The 16,370-nt window shown below is 41.4% G+C and overlaps 2 protein-coding genes across 2 annotated transcripts in view; one reads left to right on the forward strand and one right to left on the reverse strand.

Annotated features, from left to right (window-relative positions):
* Nucleotides 1-4,086: 4,086 nt before the first annotated feature.
* LOC306972040 (uncharacterized protein) lies at nt 4,087-4,870 on the reverse strand (the record flags this gene model as incomplete). The annotated part of the gene is made up of 4 exons (XM_079568483.1): nt 4,648-4,870; nt 4,405-4,582; nt 4,255-4,331; nt 4,087-4,164 (listed from the first exon to the last, which is right to left on the reverse strand). Exons 1-4 carry the CDS (start codon nt 4,729-4,731, stop codon nt 4,087-4,089), a joined length of 417 nt encoding a protein of 138 aa, XP_079424609.1. The 5' UTR covers nt 4,732-4,870.
* Nucleotides 4,871-13,390: 8,520 nt separating this feature from the next.
* Nucleotides 13,391-16,370, forward strand: part of LOC306971241 (A disintegrin and metalloproteinase with thrombospondin motifs 20) — a 68,391-nt gene continuing 65,411 nt past the window's right edge. Inside the window, exons 1-2 of the mRNA XM_079567444.1 lie at nt 13,391-13,847; nt 13,947-14,317. Coding sequence (XP_079423570.1) covers nt 13,757-13,847; nt 13,947-14,317 — 462 coding nt within the window. The 5' untranslated portion in view covers nt 13,391-13,756. The remainder of the gene's footprint in view (nt 13,848-13,946; nt 14,318-16,370) is intronic.

A 16,370-nucleotide genomic window follows, 5' to 3' on the forward strand; every position in this document is an offset into this window, starting at 1 on the left:
AGCTGACATGCCACTGGACAACATAGTAGATGAAATCAATGTTCCATGCAAGATTTAATTGTAGACACTGATCAGCAATCCAAGAACAAAATGAAGCCTTTAGCTGTTTCTGTCAGATATTTCACAGGATGGTTTGGTGAGGTAGAACCAGCACCACTTTGTCTCTAGAAGCTGAAAACTTAATGGTGCATGTGTAATTATTTTAGTTGGTATTGCTGGGTTGCAGGTTCTAAAATGTGATGTCACACTCCCCAGTGGGGAGGCAGGAACCAGTTTTTCATATTAACTGCATTACACTTTCACAAGTTGCAGCCAAAAAAATAAATGTATGAATTACAAAAATGATCACTAATTTCAGTCACTGGGTCCATTATCTTTCTTATACAAGACCAAACATTTCCTCAAAAATGAAATAATTGTACCTCTATATAACATTATAGGCCTTTAGAACACTAACCTGCAACCCAACAACTGTATAGCCATAAGAAGTCAACTTTGTCTCCCGTGCATTGAGAAGACCTGCATGTATGCATGCATGCAGCATACTGTACATGAGCTACTGCTACTTGGTTAATTTAAGCCATCCTGTAGCTCAACTGTGGATGCAAGAATTCAGCTTTACTGCTATGTTTTTAATGCCTTTTCCCCTCAAAACTGTAATTATATCAATCTAAAAGGCGTATCAAAGTTTGATGGATGATCGAGCCACATTTAAAAATTCAGTTCAGTGTGTTCTAGTTCTGATTCCATAAATTAAGTATTAAACAGTCAAGTTCGATATTGTATGGCAAGTATTAATTTAAATTGTATTTGTTCAATTTGTTTATTGCACACATCTAGGTAGACTAAGTGAATAGAGTACCACATGCAGCTTGATCCTCAAATGAAATATAAACTGTCATTATTGATTGATTGATATTGTCGTAGTAAGATTAACAAAAGAAAAAATGCATTGGGTAATTGCAATGTTATAAAAGCCAGGAAGTACAAAATTAAGTAAGAAAACTTACCAAAAAAATAAGATCTATCATTTTCACTATTTCAACTAAATAAGCATACGTGTAAAGACTTTATTATAGCCTTTACTCATCATTTAGTGGTAGTTCAGTGCGTGTGTAACATTGGTTAAACCTGTAATTCACTAAATGTAGTAATAATAGAAATGACTCTGTGGACCCAAGAGCCTAATGTTACAGACCCTTAGTTAAGCCTTTAGATAAACATGGATGATTTATCTGCTTTATCTTCAATGACCAACCGAAAACTATTTCTAGGACAGTGTTCTTGCACAATATTTTTTTTTTTATGTGACATGTTTTGTGCACTTTGCTGTGAGAGAAATAAAATAAAGCTTTGTAATACATATAATCAAGTCTCTATACCTCACACATTCTCTGCTTGGGACACTGAGATACATCTGCAATGTTTATGTAGACCACAGTGAAAAGTCTACATCTAAAATAGATGGGTAGATTCTGAAAGCAGCCAGGACAGTTACGTTTGGTCCCTTAGCTGCGATGCTAACATCGATCTTGCTCAATGCTAAGCCGTTAGCTTTGTAAATGACAGCGGAATCACTAATAAAATAACCCCGCGCCTCAGAGCAGTCTCAGGTACAAGGCCGCTGTCTGCCACGATGCCTGTCCTGTGTAAAGAGAGCTGTAGAGCTGTCTCACCATGTTGCTAAATAAGTTAGCTCGCTGTGCTCGAACTTTGTTTACGAGGAGCGTTGCGAGTGCATCGTTAGTCAAATGACTCAGGCCTGTCAATCAGACCCCGAAACCCCTCCCACCCCTCACCCCTCCCGCGTGCCCCTTAGTCCTCCAGGCAACGCCCCTTTTCTGTTGAGATTTTCAAATCTGACACTCTCAGACTGAGCCTCTGGAAGGGGGGGTTAGATACCCTTTAAAGAGCTACTAACCCCTCCTTCCAGAGCCTCAATCTCAGAGCCTCAGATTTGAAAATCTCAACAGAAAGGGGGCGTCGCCTGGAGGACTAAGGGGCACGCGGGAGGGGTGAGGGGTGGGAGGGGCTTGAGGCTTCTGACTCGACGCTGCACCTGCAGCGCTCCTCGTAAACAAAGTCCGACCATGGGAGCATGGAGTTCCAGCGAGCTAACTTATTTAGCAACTTGTTCCACTGGGACAGCTCTACAGCTCTCTCTACACAGGGGGGGGCATCGTGGCAGACAGCGGCCTTGTACCTGAGGCGCTGGGTCATTTATTCCTCTGTCATTTACAAAGCTAGCGGCTTAGCATTGAGCTCGATCGACGTTAGCATCGCAGCTAAGGGACGTAACTGTCCTGGCTGCTTCAGAATTTACCGATCTATTTTAGATGTAGACTTTTGCTGTGGTCAACGTGAACCTGGGAGATGTATCTCAGTGTCCTCAGCAGAGTGTGTGATATAGAGACGTGGCTATTTGTGTTACAAAGATTTTTATTATTTTTCTTACAGCAAAGTGCACAAAACATATCAAATAAATATATGTAGGCCTGTATTATAGAGCAGGAACACTGTCTTTTTCAAATTGTTTTTGGTTTGCCATTGAAGATGTGAGACAGAATCATTTAGGTTATGTTTCTCTAAAGGCTTGACTGTAACATTGTGAACCCAAAGAGCCAGTTAGCCCTAAGTAAATAGCCTGAAGTAATTTCTATTACTAAATTTAGTGAACTAAAAGGTTTAACCAACGTAACACATACACAAAACTACCACTGAATGATGACACTGTAGAGTAACGGCTATAATGAAGTATTTATATGTATGCTTTTTTAGTTGAATATTGAAATATTAATGAAAATTATAGATCTTGTTTTGTACCAGTACTTGATTCTGCACTTCTGGCTCTTACAACAGTGCAATTTCCAAATTATAGCACAATTTCTTTGGTAAAACTTACTACAAACTTACAGCTCACATTTCACTTGAGGTTGAGCTGCATGTGCCACTCACTTGGTCTACATAGATGTGTGCAATAAACAAATTGAACAGACAAAGTTGACTGGTTATGTTATACAATACCAACTGTAATAAATATACATGCAGTAAGTTTTCAGCTTCTAGAAACATAAAGCGGTGCTGCATATACCTTCCTGTGACATATCTGACAGAACATATACAGGCTTCATTTTTTTTTTACTGCCCACAATTAAATCTTGCATGAAACATTGATTTTAATCTATTACGTTGTCCAATGGGCACAGAGTGGTTCAGGCACAGGTCCTTTGTGTGCTCCTGATATGGGAGAGGATCCTCGACCACACTTTCAAACAGCAGGGCCATTAGTTGGTCAAAGTAGACTGTAAACAAAGCACAAAACATTTGTTCTTGTAAAAGCATTGGTTGTGTTGTTTTTAATGTGACATACCTGAGGTAGCTCTGGTCTTCATGGCTCTCACTGTGTCGTCTCCACACTTGAATTTTGGATACACTATGACATACAGCAGCAAAACGATTTGCCTTTTTTAATCATAATTCAAGGCACCAACCTGCATCCTAAAATTTCACAAATAAACATTAATATGCAGTATCTATTTTCTAAACATTTCAAAGTGATAAAATAACTAGTGAATATTTGTTGAACCTTTAGGAATCATTACCTGGCCAGCATTCCTTTAGATAAGAGGCCCAGACTATTGTGAGAGAATCAGACTATGGATGCCTAAATATTTGAAGTGTGGTATTGTGGGCTTATTTTAGCTTAATCTTTCAAAACACGTGGTGTTAACAAAAGAGTAAGAGTCTCTCGCATGCTGCTGTGCCTACAAAGAATTATAAAGAATTACAAAGAATAATAAATTGATATGTGAAGTGTAAATACATCAATATAAATTAGATATTGGGAGGAGTAGTTGTAATTACACATACTTGATTTTGGCCACACTCTTGCATCATCCCCAACCAAAGGCCTGTGAAGACAGCGAGGGAACAGGGGGTTTACCGTGGACATTCTGAATGTAGTTGCCCAGATGTCCACTCAGCCACAGCCTTTGATGGTGACCAGTAGAGATGATTCATAGATGGTTCACAATGCTTTTCTTCCACCTCGTCATTTCCTCCGTTCACCTTTTCTGGCCCAGCGCATCATTTTTTTCCAATCTCTGGGACACAAAACACAAACCCCTCCTTCTCCATGCGCACACTGTTTCCAACCTCATTGCTCTAATAAGACAAAAAAATAAGAATATGAGTTCTATCATAATGCACAGTTATCCCAAGTTACATATTTATGTTTGTATTGTAATGTTTTACCTGGACTAGCTGGATGTCAATGACTTTGTTACTCGTTAGATTCATCATCGTGTAACTGCCATACTTGGCTGAATGTCCTACATGAATGCAAGTTATACATTAGCTGACTTTTATTAATACTTCAGATAAATGTTCATGAAATGTATTTACCAGGTGAATCTGCCCGCATGTCCCCGCCCAGTGTAACAGAGCCGCTTTCAAGAGCCTCCCTGATGAGGTCCTCCTGCTCCAACTTCCACTGCCAGTTGACCGTAGGGATGAGGAGCTTTGCCTGATGCCTGTAGAAGCACTGCTCTGACAGTCCCTGAATATTGAAGGCCCCCAAGAACTATAAAATTAAAACATCTGTTATCATCGGATAATATATGGAAAAATAAAATGTTTTTGTAGTACCTTTGAAATCTGGCTAAAGGATGAGCCGGTGAACAGCACAGCAGCACAGAGCTGTAGGTTTCCAGCTGGGATGTTGTTCACCATGGGCTGACTGGACCACTGACTGGAGAACTCACAGCGAGGACACTGTTGAGTGACCCGCAGCAGTGTGCCGACTGTGATCGTGTCCACAGCACAGCGACCAGTGCAGACAGGACATCGCCTGAACAGCTCCAGCAGTCGGTCCTCAAGAACAATATGTTCTTTGTCCTTGTGTGGAGGGACTTCAGCAGGAATGCTATATAAAATAAAGGATATTTCATCCCTCAAAAAACCAGGACGCTGTATATATTTTTTCAATTAAAACTCTAGATTTTCTTTGTACCTTGAACAGTTCACAGTGCTGGCACTGTCATCGATGTGGAAGCTGGGGTCAGACGCTGACACCTCACACCTTCTCCTTTTTAAAGATGTAGAGGCTGCTCTGGGACTGTCAGGAAGAGGGATTTCCATCAGGTCCCCTGTCCCACAACCAACGCTTGTGTAAGCGGTCCGGGCTTGAGTAGCTGTACAAAACACAAACAAAATAAACACGTTTAAAATGGCAGTAATTACACAACTTGTGTCTAACTACAGTATATAAAAAAACAAAAGTGTAGACTGTTTTATACATAAAATGACAGTACTGTATAAAGGATAAATAGATTTCACCTTTGCGTCGCCTGCTCGGCTTCACATCGGCCTGGACACCTGCATGCCTTATAAGGACTGTATCAGTTTGGACATTTCTCTCTGCTCACTTTTGGCTGAAAACATAATAAATAATATTTATAAAGTGCACACACAAGTGACATGCAAACACATTGTTTGTATTGATGATTTATAGGAATACAACCTACGATATACTTTAGAATATGCCCCCTATAGCAGATCAACCAAATATTTGTATAAGGTTAATTCTGGCTACAGTCGGCTACTAAAAACTTCCAAATGGTTTGGCATTTTGAAAAGCTGCGTCCAAATAGGTGTAAACCACCTGGAGTGGTCAGCCCTCTCCTCACTGACCACACGGTCCACCTGGAGTGGTCAGCCCTCTCCTCACTGACCGCACGGTCCACCTGGAGTGGTCAGCCCTCTCCTCACTGACCACACGGTCCACCTGGAGTGGTCAGCCCTCTCCTCACTGACCACACGGTCCACCTGGAGTGGTCAGCCCTCTCCTCACTGACCACACGGTCCACCTGGAGTGGTCAGCCCTCTCCTCACTGACCGCAATCGAGCATCAAACGGGAGCAGAGCGGTCAGTTTAGCCTCCGACACACAGTGCATTCTAGCTATACGTTAGCTTTACAGGCTAGCTTGTAGCTACTGTCAAAAGCTACAGTCATGTAAAACTTAGATTAGTTTGGTGCTCAGACTCGTGCACATTTGCGCACAGTGTTGGCGTAACTTTGCAGACTGATGCATTAGCAGGCTGCCCCGGGCAGAGTAGACGCGCTTATAACCGGTGGCTGCTGTTCCTCAGCCACAGAGTGAGCGAGTGCGGGACACGTCGCCTGGAGCTGAGGCTGCACAGTCTATTTACACGCCATATTTTTTCAACAGATCTACACGACTCATGTGATTGGTGTTATCAGAGGCCAAAACGGAGAATTTGTTTGAGACACTACAATAACGATCTATTCTGACGTGCACATAAACATTCTATATACTGTACATGACTCAATCTGTGAGCAAAGTAGCTACTACTGACAGAAATGACCGGGACAGAGTGAACCAAGTGCCTCTTTTTACAGCAGCTACAATCAATGCAATTACTACCAAACCCAAAATGGGTAAATCATCATTATTTTTCTCACTCACCTCACATTGTTGGCGGGGCAGCAGAGTCGGTGGGGACGGCCTCGCTCTTCAAACGGAGAAGAGCATAGCCCAGTTCAACCTCCATGAAGTTGGCGAAGGAATCAGCACGTAAAATGGTCTTTGCAAACTCCAGCCCCACTACGCTACACTTCCTCCCCATCCTAACACAGTACAATTAACAACTAACAATTAAATTATACACGATAGACCACTAAAAACAATACTAACAAACGCCCTAAGCTAAATTGAGCTAACTAATCTAACAATAAAAGCAACTAGTGACTACAACTACAATATTCAACAACTAACACTACTAAAACTATACACTTATTTATAATAAAAAAAAAGCTATCCTAATAAAATCTACCTAAATGCTATGACAACTAATCGCAAACCTGACAATCGATGAAAATATTCTCTCGTTATTCCAACACCAACTCGCTGTGGGGGCGTGAGCGAGACTGAGCCCTTTTATACCCCAGAGCGGCAGAGCCCGTGACATCATCTCTCGCCTCCTGACATCATCTCTCTCCCCTCCGCTAATTGGGTGCCGAATTCAAAAAATCAAATGCAGTACCGACAGTTCGCTGCAGATGGCGCCACACAGACGGTTTGGGACACAAAGACAGGATTTCAACAAATTTGCACTAAATTGTTAAAATAGTGACAGATACACGTAGACAACACTATAAGATACCCATTTATACAACTTAGCTAGAAAAAAAAGTTGATTTGGGGGTTAGTTGTTCTTTAACCGAGTTCATTTTCTCCAGTTCGGCTTTATTCAAATCTAAAAGCTTCTCGACAAAGAGCTTACATCCAGTATGCCAGGGTAACGCCCCATTTGAAATAAGAATAGTAAATTTATCGCAACTTTTTTGTCTCGTTGTCGCCGCGTTTTTGTCAATTTTTTTTTGGTCTGGTTTTTGTCTGTTTTTCGTCTGTTTTTTGTCTGTTTTTTTGTCTCTTTGTCGTCTCTTTTTTGCATCTTTTTCATCTTTTTAAATATTTCTTTGGTGTGTTTTCGTCTTTTTTCCATCTTTTTTGTCTGTTTGTTTGGTGGAGGGCCAATTTTCTTTATCTTCAAAAGGGCCGAACCCCCCAATTGTCGCCCAAAGCAAAGCATCACTTTCAACAAATGCCAGTTGTATATCATGACTTAAGTGGGTGCTCAGCTAAGAAATTTAAAGGAATTGACAGCATGTTTCACATTTTTGAGTACTACCCCACCTTAACCGAGTGCATTTTCTCCAGTTTGGCTTTACCCGAATCTAAAAGCTTCTTGAGCTTACAGTGTAACACCTTATTTGAGTTTTTTCACATTTTTGTCATGTTTTTTTGTGTGTTTCCGTTGCTTTTTTGTCTTGGTTTCACCACATTTTCATCGCCTTTTTGTCGCTCTTTTGCTGCTTTTTGTGGCATTTTTTTCCAGTGCTTTTTTTTGGTGTGCATTTTCCCCATGTTTTTGTCGCTCTTTTGTAGTGTTTTCATCTAACTTTCGTCTATATTGACACTTTTTTCAAGCTTTTATATTTGGGTTAAGCCAAACTGAAGAAAATGTGCTTGGTTCAGGGGGGTTAAGAGTTTAATAGGGCTTTGATCTGATTTGTATAAAGTTATTTATTGCCATCATGAGGGCAAAGCTCTATGCTGGAGGGCATGATTTGGCCCCCGGCCCTTACGTGGCCTAACCCTGCTCTAGAGTGTTTCCGTCTCTATTTTGACACTATTTTTCAAGAAACTTTAAGATTCGGGTAATGTCAAACTGAATAAAATGTGCTCGCTTCCGGTTGGAGTTAAGAGATTAAAGCCACAAAAGTAAAAAGATAGTTATATGAAAGATTAAATCAGTACTCGCCCACTCTCTATACTTCCATATCACTAATATCTTTTTGTATATCTTTTTTGCTTGTTTAAATGGAGTGTGGAGAAGGAAGCCACTTGCTACTAAGGAATCTAACACAGGCATCAAAATAAACTTGCGCCCCTATTTACAAAGCTGCAGACAGAAGTGTGGAGGGAGAGGTCTTTTTGAGTGAAACCCAATCAGTCCGACAGTCACTGGGGCAGACTGCCCTGAACTCTCTCATGTGGGAGGCATCTGTGGTGTCAAACCATACTGTTTATATGACCGTGCCTTTTATAGTAGACTTAATATATGATTTTTGACTGAGATCCTTTGGCTATTAAAAACGATCCTGTCATGTCATGTGATGTGTTAAATTTGTTTTATGACACCAGGCAGTGATGAGGGCTTCTTTCAGTTTGAAGCTGGTCCTTGTTTAGACAATTTGTTTGATTATTGTACAAATAGCTGGTCTTGATTTAGGAGTTTAATCTTTGTATAACTTTTGCTGTTCCTATTTACAGTGTGAGGAAAAAGTGCATACATTGTGTGGAATTTCTCACATTTTTGCCTAAATTGGTCATAAAATGTGGTCTGATCTTTATTAAAATCACAAGAATGATTAAACAGTGTGTGCATGAATTATTACCATAACATGTAAACATTCACAGGAGAGCGTGGAATAAGTGAGTACACCGCCTGAATCTCGCTGAACTGCAGCAGTTTTGTAACGAAGAGTCAGCCAGATATTTAAGACAAGGGTTCACTTACTTATTTCACGATGTTATGAATGTCTCAGGTTTTTCTGCAAAATATCTTGAAGGCACCAAAACAGCCCCACACCATGATTCTCCTGCTCCATACTTCACAGTGAGGATAGGGTTTAGATGTTGATGTGCTGTTCCGTTTTTCCTCCACACATTGCATTGTGTGTTCCTCCCAAACTATTCAACTTTGGTTTGTGAAAGAGCTTTTGGATACTTTTGGACCCAAAGTTTAATATTTTGGGAGCAACACACAACTTCATGTGTGGAGGAAAATGGAACAGCACATCAACATCAAAACCTTATCCGCACTGGGAAGTATGGAGCAGGAGAATCATGGTGTGGGGCTGCTTTGTTGCCTCAGGATCTGGACAATGTGCGATCATCAATGGAAGAATTTACAAGTTTATCAAGATATTTTGGAGAAAGACCTGAGACATTCACAACATTGTGAAATAAGTAAGTGAACCCACTGTTTTAAATTGCTGGCTGTTCCTTCTTTTGCAGCAATAACTACTGATGATCAAGATTCATCAATGATCAGGATGAATCTTGGACCATTCCTCTTTACAAAACTGCTGCAGTTCAACAAGATTCAGGTGGTGTACTCACTTATTTCTCCCTGTCTGTGAATATTTACATGTTATGGCCAATAAAAACATGCCAAAATGTAAATGTTTGGGTGGTGTTAGTTCAAGCACACACTCTGTAATCATTCTTGTGATTTTAATAAAGATCAGACCACAATTTATAACCAATTTAGGCAGAAATGTAAGAAATTCCACACGGTGTACTCACTTTTTCCTCCCACTGTATCACTGTAGTATCACTTAGTTTACCACGATGTTTATTTAGGGATGATGTTATTCCATTCCATTACTTGTAAAACCTTATATTTTCTTAGTGATGTTGGTGCAAAATGTAGTCTCTTTACACACCGCTGGCCCATGGTTTTTATATTAGCAATGAAACTCTTAGTTGCTCTTGTGGGAAATAAAGTTCAGCGGCTCTAAAGCTGCAAGTAGTTCAGGCTGGTCGCTCCCAAGGTTTACCCTAAAACTGGTACGGCGAACACATGTGGTATGAATTGGAGCTTGGAAAAAGCAGCAGCAGACTGGCCATTTAACACCTCTATGCTTGTAAGGTATTTGAAATGGTACAAATGCACAAACTGTTTTACAGCTTAACCCAGTAGTGCCATGGAATGACTATGTAGCTGATATGGAGGAAACAACATGAAATGAAGATGACGTTGTTTCCTCATCAGTAGCCTGTGTGTCTAAACTGAACGTTTTACTGACTACTCTGTATGTCCACGCTGTGAAAGATAAAACACTCATCCTTTTTGGGTTGGATAATAATTTATTACTAATGGGAGTACTCATAGCACAAGGTTAGTGCTTTTAGGTGTTTTAAGGTAACTTCCATAACTGGATTTGTGCATACAGTATTATTTAAGATTCTCTTTCTGAGTATGGTATCTTAATAACATCAACATTGGTTGAGTAAAATACTTTGATAAAGAGAAAGGGTTGCAGTTGTAGCAATAAATTATGTTGTTGATGTTGTAGCTTCTATAGCAGTATCTGCAACCTAAATTAAACTTTACATTGACCAGTTCATACATTGCACTTATTTGACTTGAGTGTATCTCCAAACATTTTCCTCGGTTGCCAATGTTGGGACAGGCTTGTGACCAAACCACAATTTAGCAAATAGCCTTTTTGTCCTTCTGCCAATTTGTTTGCAAGTCATCCATAAGTGGGAGCTCACTGGAGTGTTGAGCGACTGATGCTTTGACATTGCAACAATCTGTCCGCAGTGCGGTGACAGACCACTGAAGCAGGAAAACAGGTTGGCTCATACACCGCAGTGTTTTAATTCCGCTTGGCGATTGGAGGGCGGATGTGTCTTCTTTAGGGATGGGAGTGTTTTAATCTGTCTCAACAGTCTCAGGTGGCCGAGTTCCTTGATCACTGCGGCATGAGAAGCACCTGAACGGGACAGGGCCATGCGAGACAGAGCGCTGCATTGGAGGAGGGGCACAGTGTGTTATGGTAACTCCATCAGTGACACAGTAACCTGCTGTGCACACACCACTGACTTTTCATTTATCCTCATGTGACTTCAGAAGATCCCTCTGTTTACTTAGGTCTGCTTTAAAAAAAAAAAAGGACATTGTACTGTGCATCTTTGATAATGGCACTGCACAAATAATAGCATTTCACATGTATAATATGCTATTTGTGTCAGGACTTGAAGGTGCAAAGAAAAGAAAATTTGTATCTACACAATGGAAAAGTAGTTCAAAATATAATAATTGATAGGCTTAAACGTCAAGTCAAAAACACACTTTTACAGCAGCCTGAATACAGTGTACACATGTCTGAAAGCTGAAGCTGCAACGATGAGCGATGGCTTAGGAAAGACGTGAATGTATGTAGCAGCATAGAGGAGTGTTGTGGCTGGGGAGTTCAGACTCAGTGAACCAGAGCGGGGAGCTGTTCTGATGTTGAGGGGAGTTTAAGCCTCGCTCGTATATCAGCCGTGTGTCAGAATGGAGAGGACCCACCGCTGCCTTTACTTAACAGTGGGAACCATTCGGCACGATTCACGTTGAGTCCTGGACACTGTCAAGCAAATCTGTCCGCGGCCTCTGGATGTTTATTTAGCCATGATTCTGTACATTTTGGGCTGTACCGGTGGCACAGTGGTTAGTGCTCTCACCGTACAGCAAGAATGTCTTACGAATGATTCCCTGGCAAGGTGAGGCATTCTGTGTAGAGTCTGCCCTTTATCCGTGTCAGCGAGGACATGAGACTTTTACCACAGTACCCACTGCAGTCATAGTTAGTTATTTAGCTTGGTGCGATTGGAGGGAGACCCGATAACACAATTTGCCAAATCACCATGCGATCAGTTAATATGGAAACCACTGAATTAAAGGGAACGCTATCCTCCAAAAAAAACAAAAACATTATGTAGTCTAAGTTATTTAGTTGATACCTAAGTTGAAGAAACCGATCTAATGACATTTTTAAAAGGTATTACTTGACTCATGTTTCCATTAACACATGTAGCATAATGAGCATGAGAACCTACATCTGCCATTAACTGATCATTGTTAAAGTCAGCCTGGGGTTACAAAAGCCATTCATAGCTCCGTTAATGATGTTTACAGACACTTGCACCTGCATTCCCTCAAGTAGATGATCTCAACAAATCTTACCACAGCATTTTTTTATACAGTGTATACAGTAGATTGAATCACGTTTGTTTTGCGCGATAGCATTTTCATACTGCCCTTTTTGGCTTGGCATCTGTTGAAAAATGACACAGTGACAGTGATTAGAGTGATGAAAAGCTTCACAGGAGACTCCCAGACCAAATGAATAACACACTAGGGAGGCATCACACCAGCTACTGTCAGGAGATTTCATTTAGACATGACTTAATGTCTGGATCTTTGAAATGTACATGTTGGCTGTACAGTTTGCTGCTAAACCACACTGGTTTATTTTATTATTTTGGTTTAAGATCAGAAGAGCAGATTCAGTGATTTATCTTCATATAACAACAAAAGAAATAAAATAAAATAAATTAAAACATTATATAACAAACTAGATTGGTTTACCACTGACCACAGCGGAAACAGGTCCCAAGGCACTGACTTTAGAGAGAAGAGCCTGAATACAGGCGGTATAAAAGCCTTGATGTTTAATGTAGAAAAGAGTTTACTGGATCCAAAAGTGCTTCCGGTGAGCCCACCGAGTCTAATCACTCACAATGCTGTGACATTTGTCCTCAAAAGATGTGAAGAACTGGACTCTTTTCACATGTCCATCACGTTTGTGCCGGGGTTTAAAAGGCTGAATGATTAACGAGAAGCTGACCAAATCATGGCCAAAGGAAGGTGACTTCGAGACCAACAGTAAAAAAAACTGGACTTAATACACTCAGTACAACACACTTTTCATTATTCAGGGACTGAGCGCTTGAAAACCAAAGAACTAAGTGTCTACTGTTGGTCTTTGTCTTATTTATTCTTTGTGACCTATGGCTGTTTGGACCACAGGATGAATAGAATATTAATAGCCATAATCAAAATATTTAAAGTCTAAACTCTGAGCAAGTCCGAATCTTATGATGACTTGATGCTACACTAACTGGATCACTCTTGACATGTCCTTTTTTCGTCCCATCTGGTCACCGCTGCAGCGCTCAGCCTGTCCCATGTGCGGTGGTCGAGCCGCGCCACTCACCATTGGCTCCGATGCCTATAGGGGCGTAGCTTCGCAGTTGGTGAGTGCTTAGGGTGCAACGGGGGTGTTTAAGGGATGGCTAAGAGAAAGCGCACTTGGCACTGATCCCTCCTTTGAGCGTAGACTGCGGTTTACATTAAGAAGCGATTTATTGCAAAGGAGGGGGGGCGGCGGCAATGGTTCTATCATAAATAGCTCGCGTTTATAGAGGGGTGGTGGATGCATGTTTAGAAATGCGATGAGGCCAGTGCACTTTGCGAGAGTTGCGCCGCACAGAGCCTCCGCGGATCCTACGACCTGTTGCTGACAAGCCGGGAGAAGGAGACGGGGGAGACGCAAGAGGGTTACTGCCTTGGAGAGAGCGCGCAGCCGGGATTTCTTTCGGGAGGGAAATCATGCAGTTTGCCATATGGCTGGTTGGACTAATGTGTCATCTGTCAACGCTAGTCTTGGGCACCGTGCAGCACCGATTGCATCCCAAACAAGGTAGGATATACGGTTTGCTTTATTCAGGGCACATTTCATTCAGGTCCATAAGCATGCATGTCAGTTAACGCCGCTACCTTTGGCTGTAACTGTTCGCAGAAAGCTTCATCAAGCAGCTGTCAGCGTATGAGATTGTCACCCCGGTGCGCGTCAACGACTTCGGAGAGTCATTCCCCCACTCATTGCACTACAGAAGGAGGCGAAGAAGTTTGCACGATGACCTGTCCGGCGGGCGCGTTCACTACAGGATCGAGGCTTTCGGGGAGCGCTTTCATCTCAATCTCAGCGCCGACGCCAGCTTCATAGCCCCCGCGTACGCCGTAACGCACTTGGGGTTGGAGCCGGGCAACGTCACGGACTCGCACCACAGTAGCAGCACTGACCAGAGCAACATGCGCCACTGCTTTTTCCGCGGACACGTCAACGCCACGAGCCAATACCCCGCCGTCTTCAGCCTATGCACTGGACTGGTGAGTATTACGCTTCCCTAATCACGGAGCAGTCAAGCAAGACTGACTTTCCTTCCATTTCAGCTGGTCCCATCCATGCGTGCGTAAGTGTGTGTTTGTGTGGGTAGGAGTTGTAACGAGAGCAAGTGTTGCGCGAGAAATGTCACTGAGAGGCTGAGTGACCTTGTATATGACAGTGTTGGAGATGCAGCCTGATGCTACTTTACTGTGGTGCTGAAGCTTAGGCATGTCCAGCAACTTCATGCAATGTTGTCTATATGTTTGGCTGTTATAAGGCAGAAGTGTGCAAGGTCCTATAACACTTTTGATTGATTAAATGCATGCCATGTGTAGTCAGTATTTGCTGAAGAATTAATGACCTGGCACACTCCAATTGAGGCCATTCTTTCAGCTGTTGACTGATGATGATGTTTGAGGAAGTCCATTATAGTGTTGCACAAAGGAACATGCAAAAACAAAGACAGAAAATCAATATTTGTCGGAAAAAGATTTCCCTTTTCCAGGGTTACCATGGCAAAGGCTCTGCTTCTTTTGATTGTACATCACCTCCGCTGTGACCAACTAGACCTATGTTTTAAGAGAGATTTAAGGGAGATTTATTAAAGATTTGCTGACTGCTGTTTGGGAGAAAATGATGAGGCAGTGACTTCATGAGTCACATGAGGTTACTTGTCCAGGGCAGGGGCTTGACCTCAGTCCAACCAGTCAAATTCCGAACTGGACATTTTGGTTGGGAATTTTGGCCGGACAGTGTGTCACCCAAATTGGATCAGCATTTGTGTGAGTCAACCTGTCAATGACATAGTCTCTATTTTAGTTTTGTTCTGTACGAAGATAGTATGTTGCATAATCGGCTATGACTGTGTTGTGACTGGACTTTTAGCATCAGCAGCACATCCCTCTCCAGATATTACAAAAAAAACATCTTTACCTCCTCTTTTCAAACTTGTGAAAAATGTGCTTTCTGCGTACTTTTGTTTTAGTAGATATTGAAAGCTGATTATTATTATTCACGTATGGACCGAAATTGGTTTTGTCCTCTCCATTAGTTTATTGTAAACTCAGACATTTGTTGGGAAAAAACACTGCACATCTAATTATAAAGCATTTGAATCAATTTGATGAGCTTGAAATTTGCTGATAAACTCGTCCCTGTGCAGAATTGTGATGTTACAAATATGTGAGGAAAGTTAGGAATGAATTTAGACCACAACATTTTAATTTAGTGGCTTCCCCTTTCATTGTTTGTGATGCAAGTTATACGTTCTTTAACTATCAATTTGACAATGCATTTGGACTGGGACCATAGGTGTGTAGGTCATCAGTGTGTTCCTTATATGATGACTGGGACCTATCAGCCAGTACATTTTGTCGTGATGGTCATTAAGGAATTATTGAGCCAAAAACAAAGGGGTCATTCTTGGGAAAAACAGGTTCTCTTTTGGTCTGGAGTGGCTCAAAGCTGTCCCCCAGGAGGGATATTGGGGTTGTTGGTGGTAAAGGGGTTGAGAAGCTTTTGGCCTTTTCAAAGAAAGCTGTGACAGAGGGAAATGCTGCCAGAGAAGTTTAGAGAAAGACCAAAGGGAACCGTGGGAAATGCTTAGTTGCTGAACAAGGCTAAAGTCCCGCATAATGAAGTGCAGGATGAGTCAACCTGACCTCATCTTCAAGCCCTTTGGGATGTAACATGGGGGGAACTGGGCATCATTTGTATTGTAGTCATTTAGGCATTTAGACATTAGACACTTTTGTCAGTTCTGCATTTTTAGTATACCCCACGCAAAGCCCACGTTGGGTCAATTCCAAACAAATGAAAGAGACCACTTTAATCTGACTCAGCAAGAAAAAGAAAAAAAAGCTCTTTTTCAGTGGGCCAGATTTGTCGGAGGTCATTGGCGATTGGGCAGGTGTTGTTTATCTATGGTTTATAGTTTAAAATGAGAGAATTTAGATTTTTACCACAAAAAAAAACAATATAACTGACCACTTTTATAAAAGTTATTTCTTTTATTATTTTTTTTAATTCATTTATTTGACAAGGACATTGCAATTC

Source organism: Gobius niger (assembly GCF_951799975.1).
Source record: "Gobius niger genome assembly, chromosome: 12".
Classification (NCBI taxonomy): domain Eukaryota; kingdom Metazoa; phylum Chordata; class Actinopteri; order Gobiiformes; family Gobiidae; genus Gobius; species Gobius niger.